This window comes from Labrus mixtus, chromosome 24, assembly GCF_963584025.1.
Source record: "Labrus mixtus chromosome 24, fLabMix1.1, whole genome shotgun sequence".
Classification (NCBI taxonomy): Eukaryota; Metazoa; Chordata; class Actinopteri; order Labriformes; family Labridae; genus Labrus; species Labrus mixtus.
Genome location: NC_083635.1, coordinates 1,071,564 through 1,087,750, shown reverse-complemented (window position 1 = coordinate 1,087,750; position 16,187 = coordinate 1,071,564). Strand labels below are relative to the sequence as shown.

The window sequence follows — 16,187 nt, the reverse complement described above, 5'->3', positions numbered from 1 at the left end:
TTTATTTGTAATAGTTTCTAACAGTGTTCATAGCTGTAATGGAGTGGTTACAGACGTTTACATAAACTCTGAGTTAAAAGGTGATTTAGAAAAGAATAACACACGTAAAGTCACCTGGATGATATTAAAACCTTTTGTATTCATACGTGAGTGTAAATAATGATGAGAGGGGCGAGACGAGGTGTTATATCGAGCTAGAGAACTTTTTATTTTGACATTTATTTTTCATTAAGAGGATTTGGTGTAGTGTTCCTTCGTTTAGAGACATTTTCACCAACATATTTATGTGACGTGACAGTTGAAACGTTGTTAATACGTTAGTGACTGAATGTGTGAAGAATCTGTTAACAGACTTCTCTTCTGTCACAGAGCCATCGCTGCTTTAAAGCTAGCAAGAATATGACACATTTCTCACACGTCAAGACATGCACCACACACACACACACACACGCAAACACACACACACACAGACACACACACACACACACACACACACACACACACACACACACGCAAACACACACACACACACGCAAACACACATACACACACACACGCAAACACACACACACACACACACACACACACACACACACACACACACACGCAAACACACACACACACACACGCAAACACACACACTGACATCCATCCTGTCGACCTGCTCGTATAAAGGTCGACCTCGTCTCTGAAAAAACGTCTTACGTGCAGAAATGATGCCACAATTGTGTGTGTGTGATGTTTAGTGGAGACGATATGGTTTTTTTTTTGGAAGAAGCTTCTTGGATCACTTCCTATACACACACACACACACACACACACACACACACACACACACACACACACACAGATATATAAAGGTGGAGACAGGAAATAAGCAGTCATTGTTCTTCTTCAGCTTAATGTGACGACGATGAAGATGGCTGCTGCGTTCATTGTCTCTGCGCTTCTCATCTGCTGGTCCTTCACTTCCTGCACGGCAACACCAGGTACACCTCTACTCCTCCTCTACACCTCCTCAGAGGTGTCAAGTAACAAATACTTTGTTACCTTACTTCAGTAGAAACTTTGGGTATCTATACTTTACTGGAGTAATTATTCTTCAGCTGACGTTTCACTTCTACTTCTTACATTTTCACACAATTATCTGTACTTTCTACTCCTTACATTTTAAAAATAGCCTCGTTACTCCTATTTCATTACGGCTTGTTTTCATACCGGCTTCCCAAAAAAAAATGTTGTGGTTGGATGAGAAGTATAAACACATACCATTCTGACACCCTATTGGTTTGTACGCGATCCATCGCACCTGCACATGACACAAATCACGTCACACTCCAGCAAGGAAACAGCAGACGTATGTAGCCTAGTACGAAGATGTCCGTGGCAGAGACAACCATACAAGGGTAATTGTTACTAAGCCTGCCCTGGGGTACACCAATTTTCTTGTCCAGTTTTGTTATCTTACATCCGTTGCCCTCACAGATTCCTGCAGCTAAACTTGGATGTACATTTACATTCCAATAAAGGCTGTTGATAACATGCCTCTGAAGACTTTTTGCACCATTACAATACTTATAGGCAACTAGTCATCATATCTTCACCTCCATGAAACACATGTCAATGCTCAGTATTACACATATATGGTTGTTTAATGTATTTGTACTAAAATACGTTCATTTTCAATGGGCATAAATGTGGCTGAAACAGGTGCATCCCACATTTTTCAACATTAACCTTTTAATATAACATTTTAGTCATTATGGCCTTTAGACATTTTATTGGGGGGGGGAGGTGGGGTAGTGCACTATAGGCTCCTGTGGTGCGGCCTAAGCTTTTGTCCTTAATGGCATTTTTTCCCCTTACATTACTTTTACTGTTATACTTTAAGTAGTTTTGAAACCAGTACTTTTACACTTTGAGTAAAAAGCTTGAGTTGATACTTCAACTTCTACAGATGTCTTTTTAAACCATAGTGTCTATACTTCTACCTGAGTAATGAATGTGAATACTTTTGACACCTCTGCTCCTCCTCTACATCTCCTCTACACCTCCTCTACATCTCCTCTACACCTCCTCTACACCTCCTCTACATCTCCTCTACATCTCCTCTACACCTCCTCTACATCTCCTCTACATCTCCTCTACACCTCCTCTACATCTCCTCTACATCTCCTCTACACCTCCTCTACACCTCCTCTACATCTCCTCTACACCTCCTCTACACCTCCTCTACACCTCCTCTACATCTCCTCTACACCTCCTCTACATCTCCTCTACTCTTCTATTTTTGATAGGCCGGAAAGAAGACGTCACTTCGACTTCTAAATGTCATGTACATTTCTTCAGCCTCAGTGCAAACGTTTCTTTTTATAGCTCTCCACATACAATGGGCTCCTCTCCACCAATAGATCTGCTGCTATAGGAGAGGCTTACAGTCTGTGTCACAGGTACACAGACCTAAAGTAGAGTTACCCTCTGATGGTTGGCAGATTTGAACATGAATACTGGGATCAAACACACAGGTTCTAGAAATGTAATAAATCAAATCTTTACCAATATATACAGTATGTATAGATATCTATCTATCTATATCTATATATATATATCTTTGTGGCTTTGTAAGAACAGTTTGTGATTGCAGCTCAAACCAGAAGAATTTATTTTCATGTCGAGACTAAGAGCCGAGCGTGCAAGAGCAGGAAGTGTTTGTGGTCACGGTGGTCTGAAACTGGGTTAACAAACAGGAAGCAACGCATGAAAGACACAGAACAACCAGGACAGCAGTCACACACACACTTACATATTTTCTTTAAATTGTGTCAACGATCTAAGAGTAATTGTTCTTTGTTTGTGAAGCTGTAATACTGTGTAAGAGACCTCTTCTTTCTTCTTTACTCATGTACTCATGTGCCAATGATTACCAGCGATTGTGAGATCAGCATGGTTCAGCGATGGTCCGCACTTTGTCAGCCATGTGTGTTGTGTTTCTGTGTTGTCTGACCATGGCTAAAGAAATCCTGAGAGGCTGCTGTGTAAAGAAACCATCAGTATTAACTCATCCATTCATACACATTCACACACTGTGAGTAATATAGTTTAATTATAGATTAAATATAGTCATATAGCAATATATATATATATATATATATATATATATATATATAAAGTCAATATAGTCATATAGATTAAATATCTAATTTGGAGTTATATAGATTACATATCTCAGTTAGAGTTATATAGATTAAATATCTCAGTTAGAGATATGTAGATTAAATATCTCAGTTAGAGTTATATAGATTAAATATCTCAGTTAGTTATATAGATTAAATATCTCAGTTAGAGATATAGATTAAATATCTCAGTTAGAGATATGTAGATTAAATATCTCAGTTAGAGTTATATAGATTAAATATCTCAGTTAGAGTCATATAGATTAAATATCTCAGTTAGAGTCATATAGATTAAATATCTCAGTTAGAGTCATATAGATTAAATATCTCAGATAGAGTAATATAGATTAAATACCTCAGTTAGAGTCATATAGATTAAATATCTCAGTTAGAGTCATATAGATTAAACATCTCAGTTAGAGTCATATAGATTAAATACCTCAGTTAGAGTCATATAGATTAAATATCTCAGTTAGAGTTATATAGATTAAATATCTCAGTTAGAGTTATATAGATTAAATATCTCAGTTAGAGTTATATAGATTAAATATCTCAGTTAGTCATATAGATTAAATATCTCAGTTAGAGTCATATAGATTAAATATCTCAGTTAGAGTCATATAGATTAAATATCTCAGTTAGAGTTATATAGATTAAATATCTCAGTTAGTCATATAGATTAAATATCTCAGTTAGTCATATAGATTAAATATCTCAGTTAGAGTCATATAGATTAAATATCTCAGTTAGAGTTATATAGATTAAATATCTCAGCATGTCAGAGCAGCAGAACAAAGCTGTTCCGAGTCTCTGACGGAGAAATCCTATGAACGTTTGGTGACGAGTCTGCAGCCTCAGAGGTGTGAAGACGAGTCTGCACGTATCCGTCCAACACTTCCTGTAAGAATACATGAAATGTGGTTGTATGTTTGCAGAGTGTTCACTGAGGATGTGTGTGTGTGATTTTATGTACTTTTTGTTTGTTTAATTTGAGCGCTGACTGTAAGAATTTGAGTCTTTAGATTTTACTATATATCAGTCTGTAACAGATATATATCAGCCTGTAATAGACAAATATACATCTGTCTGTAACAGACAAATATACATCTGTCTGTAACAGATATATATCAGCCTGTAACAGATATATATCAGCCTGTAACAGACAAATATACATCTGTCTGTAACAGACAAATATACATCTGTCTGTAACAGATATATATCGGTCTGTAAAGGATATATATCGACCTGTAACAGATCAGTCTGTAACAGATATATATATATATCTGTCTGTGACAGATATACATCGGCTTGTTACAGATATATATATCAGACTGTAACAGACAAATATACATCTGTCTGTAACAGACAAATATACATCTGTCTGTAACAGATATATATCGGTCTGTAAAGGATATATATCGGCCTGTAACAGATATATGTCAGACTGTAACAGATATATATCAGACTGTAACAGATATATGTCAGACTGTAACAGATATATATCAGACTGTAACAGATATATGTCAGACTGTAACAGATATATATCGGCCTGTAACAGATATATGTCAGACTGTAACAGATATATGTCAGACTGTAACAGATATATATCAGACTGTAACAGATATATATCAGACTGTAACAGATATATGTCAGACTGTAACAGATATATATCAGACTGTAACAGATATATATCGGCCTGTAACAGATATATGTCAGACTGTAACAGATATATGTCAGACTGTAACAGATATATATCAGACTGTAACAGATATATATCGGTCTGTAACAGATATATATCAGCTTGTTACAGATATATATCAGACTGTAACAGATGTATATCAGACTGTAACAGATATATATTGGTCTGTAACAGATATATATATATCAGACTGTAACCGATATATATCAGTCTGTAACAGATATATATTGGCTTGTTACAGAAAAAATCAGCCTGTAACAGATATATTTCGGCCTTTAACAGATATCAGTCTGTAACAGCCTATAACTTATCTTGGTTTTGAGCAGGTTTTTTAAGTATCCTGTTTCTGTGTTTCTTTATGATAACATCATATCTTGATTTCAAACACCACAATAAGCCTGTATCCTGGTTTAGAAGAACCTGGTTTAGCTACCTGGAGAACTCTAAAACAAGACAGGACACTGTGTCATGTTAACGCCTGACCTGGGTTTTTCAGAATAAATGTTGTTAATTTTAATGTAAAACTCAGATTATCGAGAAAAAAGGTTTAATTTCAAAGAGTAACAGTGACTCACAGACCATCACACATGTCATCATCGTCATGGAAACTGTGGCTGATTGTCTTCTTCATGCCATGACTCAGGATGGGACTTCCTGTCACAAAGGGATACAAAACTAAAACTCTGCGAAGTTTCTTCATCTGAGTGCAAACCACAAAGTTTTATTTTTAACCATGTCACAGAAATCTTCAGTTCTTTATCTCTCATCATAAAATTAGAAGAGCAACTTTAGACATGAAGCCCTACTAATGTATGATTACTTTATTCAATGTTTGATTTTTAAAATATATATTTATGAACCCTCGTGTTTGTATTCTACAACACTGCAGCCTGTAGGGGTCACCGATGAGTCTTTATCATCGTCTGTATAAAATGATGGACGACTCCACAGCTCCATAAAAGTGATGCCAGAACATTTAGAGCTACCCCCTGCTGACTGGCTGCAGAATAGCTCATAAGCTCCGCCTCCTCCATGTTAACAGATGGGACTAGGGTCAAAGTATAAAGTTTAAATACACTTCAGATAAATGTTTCTCTGACGTCTCCACAGTCTGTTCTTATTATGTTGAGCTATGTCTCAGTGTTCATGTTTCTGAGAAATTTAGTTTCAATTATTATTGATGATATAAAAAAGGAGTATTACATCATGATTGACAGCTGTGTTGACCAATGAGGCTCCTGAGTATTGGATTATCAGAGTAGAGGAGGAATGTCTAGAGGAAACGTAACAAACCCTCTCTGTGTCCACAGATGCTGGTTGTGAACAGTATGTTCCAGCAGGGGACGACTTCACGGTGCACCTTCCAATCAAACTGAAAGCCATGGACAGATTAGCGTGGAAACGTAACGGTGAAAACATATTTAAAAGACATAAACATTTGATGATCGTGGGGAAGGATGAGGACATCTCTGAGGACGGATCTCTGAGGCTGAGGCAAGTGACAAAGGAAATGGAGGGGACTTACAAGGCCGAGGTCCACACTGAAGCTGGGAAAATAAATGGGACGTACGAAAAGGTCCTGTGTGTGCAAGGTAACTACACAGACGCCTCTCCCTTAAGCCTGGCTCACACTGCGGGATAACTGGGCCGATTTGAGCTCCGATTCTTCCTTCCTGACAATCGCAGGGTCGCTCCCGAAACCAAAAAAAAGGGAGGACTGTAGTCACTGGTCGCCATGACTACAGTCCTCCCTTTTTTTTTTACTTTTCTGTACAGATCATCAGTGCAGCACTTTTCTGAAACTTGTATCCGTATATCTACGATTGTATCAACTTTTCTATATCCTACAACAACTTCCACTTCCTTCTCTTTCACCAACCGTCGTCCTTTGTTTTTTTTCAAATTAAACTTTATTAACAATTGTCAACGCTCCGTCCCGATTTCACTCGTACAGTGTGAGCTCTCCGGCCGTCCCCGACAATCGTACGTACAGTGTGAGCACGTCAATCTCAAGGTCTGGCCGGGTGTCGTAAACGATTCACTCGTACAGTGTGAGCTGACATGCCACCCTGACTTTTATACAATCGGGGAAAAAAATCGCACAGTGTGAGCCAGGCTTTACCCGACGAACATCAGATCTCTTTTTTTAATAGCGTTTCTTCTTCTCTCCTCCAGAACGCGTCAAGATACCCACAATAAAGCATGTCTGTGAATCAGAGATGGTCAACTTCACCTGCGGAGGTAATCAGGTGAGTCAATCAATCAATATAATAATAATAATATAATATAATATAAAAAATATAATAATTATTTGTATAGCGTCAAATCATAACAAGTGTTATCTTGAGACACTAAGGTCTTTTACCTGCTACAAAAAGCAGGTAAAAGACCTTACTCATTGTTATGTTAGTAAAAGACCTTACTCATTGTTATGTTAGTAAAAGACCTTACTCATTGTGATGTTACAAAAAGCAGGTAAAAGACCTTACTTATTGTTATGTTACAACACAGCGTGCGTGCAATGTTTTCTTTAGCTTTATACTTTTATTTGTAGAAGACACAGAAACATAAAAGGTCCAAACCACTAACCCTCCGACAGGTGGAAGGTGTGAGCTACAAGTGGTATATGAACGGCAAAGAGTTGAAGGACAAAGTCAAGTCTGTGAAACTCTTGGTGAAGGAGGAGAGAGTCTTCTGCACCGTGTCTAACAACGTCAGCAACATGAGCAGCGAGGCCAGCAGTCAGGACTGTAGGAAGTCAGGTGAGCTCTGATCACACCCGTCCTATACCTTCACCTCACATGTAACCGAGCTAACCACTGGATGGATTCCCTCTCTTTTCTCCTTCAGTGTTTGACTTACCTGAAGTTATTCCGGGGATAAGCACCTGGGTCCTTGTGGGCGTTGGAGGAGGTGTGTCCGCTCACCTGTTCATGGATCAAGAATAAATGTCAACTCACATTGTGGTTCAAAATAAATAAACTTTATCTTCTCCAGGAGTTGTTCTGATTCTGTTGATCGTCGTCATTGTTTGCTGCATTCTGACCAGGCGGAGACAACACATGCACGTGAAGGGTAACACTTTTTTATTTTAAAAGATGGAAACAAACTTCTCGCTGTGTGTGTGTTCATTTTCATAGCTAAAAACAACTGATCATGGGAGTTTCAGGGGAGATGAATTGGGCCAGAAATCGTTTATGGCCAGCTTAAGCATTATAGCATTAGCTTAATTTAGCATCAAACCTTCGGTCTGTGCTTTTGGTTTCTCTCCACAGATGAGGAGGAGCTTCGTTTGGGCTGGACCAATCCCAACCAACATCCTCATCAGCACCATCCTCACCCGTCCAATCAACAACATCCTCATCATTCTCACCCGGCCAATCAACAACGTCCTCATCATCACCATTCTCACCCGCCCAATCAACAACATCCTCATAATCAGCAGCCGGCCGGTCACACCGGGCCACGCCCACATCGCAACAAACAGCAGCGCCAAAGAAACCCCAACCAGCCCAGTGCTCAGCCTCAGCCCAGCCCCCGACGGCAGGTAAGCGCACAGGTTGACACCGCAGAGGAGCTAAGCTAGGCTAACACTAAAGTACAGTTGACGTGCAATGAAAGTTGGACATTTTAACATGAGGCTCTATGGGGACTGACTCACTGCAGGAGACAGACTCTAGTGGACAATGGAGGAACTGCAGCTGTAAAGTTGGACATTTTAACATGGGGCTCTATGGGGACTGACTCACTGCAGGAGACAGACTCTAGTGGACAATGGAGGAACTGCAGCTGTAAAGTTAGACATTTTAACATGGGGCTCTATGGGGACTGACTCACTGCAGGAGTCTTCTCCACAGACTCTAGTGGACACTGGAGGAACTGCAGTTTTTAGCACTTAAATAAATAATCCAAACAAACAAACAAACAAAATGTAGAGTATTTACCGGTGTTCTCTTCTCCTCAGCTCCCCCGAGAGCCTGATGAAGAGCAGCCCCCTCCTCTTCCTCAGCCCAGGAAGAACGCTCCCCGAGTGTGACTCCACCAGAAGCCTCCCCTCGTCCTCCTCGTCTCTGCCCCTCCTCCCTGCTGAGGATGACGACGACAATGATGAATGAACTTTTTTTTATTGATTTTTTATTTCTTTTTAAGCTGAACTCAAACTAAACACAATCAAACTGTCCCTGTCCTCATGTGAACAACAGTTCTTCATTATAGTCTTTTCTTTTTTTTTTTTATCTTCTTCTTGCCTGATGATTCCGCTGCCTGGATAAATACTCGGCTCTGATTGGCTCTCAGTTAAAGCGTCTGTCTATAATTAACTCACCTGGTTAACGAGCTCACACCTGTTCACAGCAAAGACAGATGAACTTCATTAACACAGTGTCGTCTTGCAGTACGTCTGAACACCACAGGAGGGCGCTGTGACACCAACTGCCTCTAGTTGTCGCTGAAACAAAAACTTTAGATTCTGATTGGCTGAAATATGAAAACACCTTTTTCAAACCGGCCACTACACCCTACCCACTACCCCTCCGTTTGCGCGTCCCCGCGGAGGGTCCGCCATATTAAGTCCGTCCCAAACTAATTAGCGGGGAGTGGTAGTGGGTTATAAAACCCTCCACCAGCGAGTCTGCACCGATGACGACTTTTGGATCACGTGCAACGCCTATTGTGTCCGGTCGTCATGGAGACAGCAACCTGTGAGTTCAAACACTGCTCCAACTAAGACAGACATTTAATATCATCATACAGACGTTAACAACTTCAAATGTGTACTGAGGATCAAATATATGTTTATTTAAAATGTTTTATATTTACAGGGACTGTTGTAAAAACAAAAGAATATTAAATCATGTTGCAGACAACTTTTGGCTGTTAATATTTATTTCTTATTTTTCTACTTTTGATGTCTTTGTGAAATCTCAATTCAACAACAAAAAAAACACACTTTTTGCTGCTCTGATGTTCAACAATATTATCCTTGTCTTTGCATTAATTTAGGACACCCTGATCTAAAGATTGCAATAAATTAACTTAAATCATAAATTACAATAAACAATGTAGGCTCAATCTAATAATTTTGTTATAAGTCTACACTAATATAACTAAAGAAGAAGAATAATCTAGGCTACATAAAGATTTTTACAGAATGCATTAGCTACAAAAAAAAAGCCGATCCCGCAAGATACCGCTGAGTAACCATGGTAACACACAGTTCCTGTTTCCGTGTGAGAGAGGGAAGTTTGTCCCAAAGCCTGCCGCTGTATTTCTACCTACACCTTGATGAAGGAGACTTCACTCAGCTGAGAGAGTGACTTCTAACGGAGTGCACTTCGTCACGGAGGGGGAGGGTGTTGGGGTTGGTTTGAAAAAGGGCCAGTGATGATGTTATCGAAGGTGTGTTCATGTCCTCCTGCCCTGGAGTCTGATTGGCTGTGTGCATCCTTAGAGGTGGGGCTTGTGTTGAAATCAGCTGCTACAGTCATTTGGCCTGTTTGTTGTGAAGGTATAAAGTGTGTTTGTATTTAGATGAACCAGCTGATTAAAAAACATGATTTGAAATAATTCATCCACAGATTATAAAATGATTTGTTGCCTCGAATATTTTGAATTTTCTTTAATATTGATGAAAAAAAAAATCCATAAAATCCTCATTAGTGACTGACAACCGTCTGCTTCTGCCCCCTGGTGGATCCTCAGTGCACTGCATGTCTCTGGTTATTTATTCACCAGTAGAAAAGAAGAAGCAGAGGTTTATCAAACATGATACTCTTCATGGTTATTCATGATGGAGGAATTTTTTTTTTTTTAAAGATCTGAGACCTGCAGGTAAAAGTCACATGATCAGATCCTCTCTCACCTGCACAGTGATCAGAGACGTGCAGGTAGAGGTCACATGATCAGATCCTCTCTCACCTGCACAGTGATCAGAGACGTGCAGGTAGAGGTCACATGATCAGCCCACACAGAATAAAAACACAACAGATGACAAAAAATAAAAATAAAAATGCCCGTCCATCTAGCTAGCCGAATCCCTGGGCTCAGATGAGTTTACCTGTTTCCTGTTTACTCCATGTCACAGATCAAATTCACAATTGGACTATCTTCAGCGCTGAGAGACAAAAAGGACAACAGAGAGGAAGAAGATCAGACTGAAGTTTATCTTCATGAACCTGCAGACAAACATCATTTACAAACATACACCTGAACACACACCTACACCTGAACACACACACACACACACCTACACCTGAGCACACACACACCTACACCTGAACACTTACCTCAGTTGGTAAAGACATTTTTATTATCTCAAGGTTGAGGGTTCAAATCTTCTCTGTCACCTGCAGCTGTTTCTCATTATGTGTGTCCTCCTCAGGTGTGTGTGTGTGTGTGTGTGTGTGTGTGTGTGTGTCATCCTCAGGTGTTTCTCATTATGTTTGACCTCATCAGGTGTGTGTGTGTGTGTGTGTCCTCATCAGGTGTGTGTGCGTGGTTGTGAGAGAGTGTGTGTTTCTGACTGAGTGTCAGAGAGTGTGTGAGAGTGTGTGTGTGAGAGAGTGTGTATTTCTGAGTGTGTGTGTGTTAGTGTGTTACTGTGAGAGAGAGAAGTGAGGTCAAATATCTTGGTCCTAATAATAAATCACACACACACTCAGCACATCCCTCTTCATGTGTTGACATGGTTTCCATGGCGAGGGGAGGTGTTGACGAGTCATGGCAGCAGTCCACACACACACACACACACACACACACACACACACACACACACACACTCTCTTTCTCTTTCTCTCTCTCACACACACACACACACACACACACACACACACACACACACACAGTTCACCCGCTGTACTTTCATTCGGGGTTTCCATGGTAGCAGCTTGTCAGTCACAGGTAGCCCCGCCCCAAACACTCTCCTTACCTCTGTAAAATGGGCGTGGCCGACTCGTTGATCTCATTATCTCGTCATAGAAATGAAAATATTAGTCATTAATATAATTAGTGTATATTTTAAAGGAAAAGAAAGGATGAGAAACCTTTCTTTACATCCTGATTGTGACGTCATCATCACTGAAACCTGAAACTCCTCCCAAACAGCCCATGTTTATTTAGAACCATCAGAACAGCTGCTGCCTCTAGAGCTCACCCCGAAGGAACCCGGACCCGGACTCACTCAGTCACAGGACCCTGACCCGGACTCACTCAGCCACAAGACCCTGACCCGGACTCTCTCAGCCACAGGACCCTGACCCGGAGTCACTCAGCCACAGGACCCTGACCCGGACTCTCTCAGCCACAGGACCCTGACCCGGAGTCACTCAGCCACAGGACCCTGACCCGGACTCTCTCAGCCACAGGACCCTGACCCGGAGTCACTCAGCCACAAGACCCTGACCCGGACTCTCTCAGCCACAGGACCCTGACCCGGACTCACTCAGCCACAGGACCCTGACCCAGACTCACTCAGCCACTCAGTCATGTTACATTACACCACATAAAAACACTGAGAGGGAAATCCACCAAAGTCCTGACAGAAGCAGACTGTTAGCGTCTCTCTCTCTCACTCACTCACACACACACACAGAGCTGGTGGTGAGGCTGTAAACATCAGCGTCGATTACGTCGGAGATGAGAAAATGTGTCGCCGGCGGTCGACTCGAGGGAGAACAGGCTGCTTCTCTACATGAGCTGCTAAATCTTTCTGTCTGAACGTGTTGTTATGTGGAGCAGCAAGAAGCCTGAGAGCAGCTAAATGCACATCACACACACACACGCACACACACACACACACACACACACACACACACACACACACACACACACACACACACACACACACACACACACACACACACACACACACACACACACACACACACACACACACACACAGGGTCCATTAAAGGAGACAATGGGACGACTGACAGGACCGCAAACGTCCATGAGAGCCTCAAACACTCTCAGGAGGACGAAAGTGGGTCAACGAGACCCTGAGAGAGAAGAGGAGGGAGCCAATCGACACCACATCTTCACTTCCTCTCACATGATGGAGAGAACGAGGGGCGGAGAGGGAGGGAGAGAGGGGGGTGAGAGAGAGAGGGTGAGAGGGAGGAGAGAGAGAGGGAGAGATGGAGAGAGGGTGAGAGATGGAGAGGGGGTGAGAGAGTGGAGAGAGAGAGAGGGAGAGGGAATGAGAGGGGGGAGATGGAGGGAGAGAGGGTGAAAGGGAGGGAGAAAGAGAGGGGGAGAGAGGGAGGGAGAGAGAGGGTGAGAGAGAGAGAGAGAGAGAATGAGAGGGGGGAGATGGAGAGAGGGAGGGGGGAAGAGAGAGGGTGAGAGAGGGGGGGAAAGAGAGAGGGTGAGAGAGGGGAGAGAGAGAGGGGAGCGACTGTGTGAGAGGGAGAGAGACATTAAAAAGGTGTAAAAAATCGATCGCCACGAGGAGAGAAAAGTGAGAGAAAAGAAGAGATAAATAAAATGACGAGAAAGAATGAAGAGAAATGACAATAAAGATCATAAACGTAGGTTACAGATATTATTAAAAGTATAAAGATCATTAATGATACAGATATTTAAAGTATAAAGATCATAAACGTAGGATCATGGTAATTATGTTTCAGGTGTAGAGAGATGATAAGAACGACTCTCAGCAGGAAGTCGATAATGACCACAAGAGGGCGCCAGCAGAGCAGGAATGTGTTCCCATCAAACAGCTGTTTTCAGAGAACTGTTCTAAACCTGCAGACAGGTCAGAAAAACACAGACGCCCCCTACAGGCCACAGAACTCAAATAGGAAGGAAACATGTTTAACTGTTTTCTTTGACTCCGCCCCTCAAAACTGCGTCGGAAGAAATACGAACCAATCAGCAATCTCATTATGACCACCTGATGGAATCCAACACAACACACCCACCATGAACCCTGACCCCCCTTATGTTGATTGGTCAACATGTCTGTCATTTAGAACCCATTTTTTATTCTACAACAAAAATATACGTCTATTTTATGTTACTTATTTTGAAATGTTGTTCTGTCTGAAGCTGATCGGACTTAACTTGCTGTATGCTTTTATTTTGAAATAAAGTACGGCCCTTCCTGTAGCTGGAAGGTTAGGACATGAAGTTAAACCCAGAAACAGGAAGTGGTTAGGGATCCCAAAGTGAGGTCAAACAGCTCAAAGGAATGGTAACAAAGGTCAATGTGTGATGTCATAAGGTCAATGTGTGATGTCATAAGGTGGACTCGTCAGCTGAGCTGTCTGAGAGTTTGTTAAAGTGAAATGAGATATTCAAAGATGCAGCAGTGTCCTTCTTTTACATCACTGAGACTACAGGGAGACACTGAGGACTACTATCTACGGAGAGCCTGAAGGGACAAAATAACATGAGATTAATTAATGCATTAATTGACCTGTAACGATGAATTCATACAAACACCTCGTTAATGCTGACAGGCCTGAAATATACAATAATACTAATAACAGACAAACTTAAAGAAACAATGACATCATCAGAGCAGCTACTTCCTGTTCAGAATAAAAGAAGAAGAAACACATCTTACAAATCTATTTATTCAAAACATCAGCACAGTCACAAACTTTGAATCAAAGGACGCTGGGGAACATCTGGACAGGTGTGTGTGTTTCAGGTGTGTGTGTTTCAGGTGTGTATGTTTCAGGTGTGTGTGTGTATGTTTCAGGTGTGTGTGTGTGTGTGTATGTATGTTTCAGGTGTGTGTGTTTCAGGTGTGTGTGTGTGTATGTTTCAGGTGTGTGTGTTTCAGGTGTGTGTGTGTGTATGTTTCAGGTGTGTGTGTGTATGTTTCAGGTGTGTGTGTGTGTATGTTTCAGGTGTGTGTGTTTCAGGTGTGTGTGTGTGTATGTTTCAGGTGTGTGTGTGTGTGTTTCAGGTGTGTGTGTATGTTACAGGTGTGTGTGTATGTTTCAGGTGTGTGTGTGTATGTTTCAGGTGTGTGTGTTTCAGGTGTGTGTGTGTGTTTCAGGTGTGTGTGTTTCAGGTGTGTGTGTATGTTTCAGGTGTGTATGTTTTAGGTGTGTGTGTGTATGTTTCAGGTGTGTGTGTGTGTGTGTATGTTTCAGGTGTGTATGTTTCAGGTGTGTGTGTGTGTGTATGTTTCAGGTGTATATGTTTCAGGTGTGTGTGTGTGTATGTTTCAGGTGTGTGTGTTTCAGGTGTGACACACACTATCACAAACACAATATCTCACACACACACACCCTTATAGGAGAAAGGTGACACCCATCAGCTCAGTGTGTCCTCGTCTCTGATTGGCTGAATTTCACCCCTCGGTGTGTTCATTGCTTAAAATATCGACGACCGAACATCAAAATAAAATCTTCTTTAAAAATCCGTCGTGGCTTCAGCTGACTGACGACGATTATTGCTCAAAAACGTCCTCCAGTTAAAAACCAGAGGGAGGCGGACACGGCTAGTTAGCCTAGCTTAGCATAAACACTGGGTGCAGAGAAACAAACAACTGATGTGCTAACACGCTTTTGTCTGCTAGGCTAGCTGTTTCCCTCTGCTTGCAGTCTTTCTGCTAAGCTAAGCTAAGGAGATCCAGACTGGAGCTGTGAGGGGGGGGATGGGCTGAGTCTGCTCGAGTCGTGCTAACAGAAGCGTCCTTTAAACCTGCTGACACCCTAACCCCTAACCCGCAGCCTCAAACTGATGATGTCATGTTGGCCACATCTTCCATACTTTTTTAAATGATATAATCTCTCCTGTTAATGATCGATAGTATCCAAAAATACCGCACTGTACAAAACGACACCTGTCTCAAAGGAAGGATGGGTGAGACAACAACGACGAGTCCATTAAATATCACCTCACGTTGGGATTTGTGCGTCACATCGTGCGTGCACTCGTGCAGTTTGACGCACAAATCCAACGTTGCCAATGAGTTTAATTTCTCCGAATTAAAAACCAATAAATTCTCCAACATTGGGTGGTGTATCGAGGACTTCTATTCCTGTTGCCGTGATTTAGAATCATAGCAAAGATTTAAACTCTGTTGTCATGACGACGACCCTTCGGGTGGTGGAAGTGATTCTCCTGCTCCGTCTCATCATGAAGGAAGTGAAAGGTGTTCATGCAGGTGAAATGTGTCCCTGGATCAGGTGTGTGCTGCTCCTGACTGACATCAGTGTGTTTGTAGAAAAACAGAACATGCATCCCCACACACACTAACACACACACTAACACACACACACAGGATACATGAGTGTATATATGTAGAAAAGTCGAGCGTTGAGCTGAAGAAGAAGCACGTACTCTCACAAACACTCGAC

The 16,187-nt window shown here is 41.6% G+C and overlaps 1 protein-coding gene and 1 long non-coding RNA gene across 3 annotated transcripts; both read left to right on the top strand.

Moving 5' to 3' along the window:
* The first annotated feature begins 880 nt into the window (after window positions 1–880).
* On the top strand, window positions 881–9,167 carry LOC132959573 (T-cell surface antigen CD2-like). Its single transcript, XM_061032691.1, has 8 exons — window positions 881–989; window positions 6,183–6,464; window positions 7,048–7,121; window positions 7,472–7,634; window positions 7,723–7,785; window positions 7,870–7,947; window positions 8,148–8,419; window positions 8,837–9,167. Exons 1-8 carry the CDS (start codon window positions 914–916, stop codon window positions 8,906–8,908), a joined length of 1,080 nt encoding a protein of 359 aa, XP_060888674.1. The 5' UTR covers window positions 881–913; the 3' UTR covers window positions 8,909–9,167.
* A 5,270-nt stretch (window positions 9,168–14,437) lies between these two features.
* On the top strand, window positions 14,438–15,235 carry LOC132959834 (uncharacterized). 2 transcript variants are annotated; one of them, XR_009667115.1, is made up of 4 exons: window positions 14,438–14,543; window positions 14,879–14,931; window positions 14,976–14,992; window positions 15,054–15,235. It is a non-coding gene; the product is annotated as an uncharacterized LOC132959834 (long non-coding RNA). The 2 variants fall into 2 exon arrangements; XR_009667114.1 differs by lacking the exons at window positions 14,438–14,543; window positions 14,879–14,931 and having other exon boundaries at window positions 14,942–14,977.
* The last annotated feature ends 952 nt before the right edge of the window (window positions 15,236–16,187 follow it).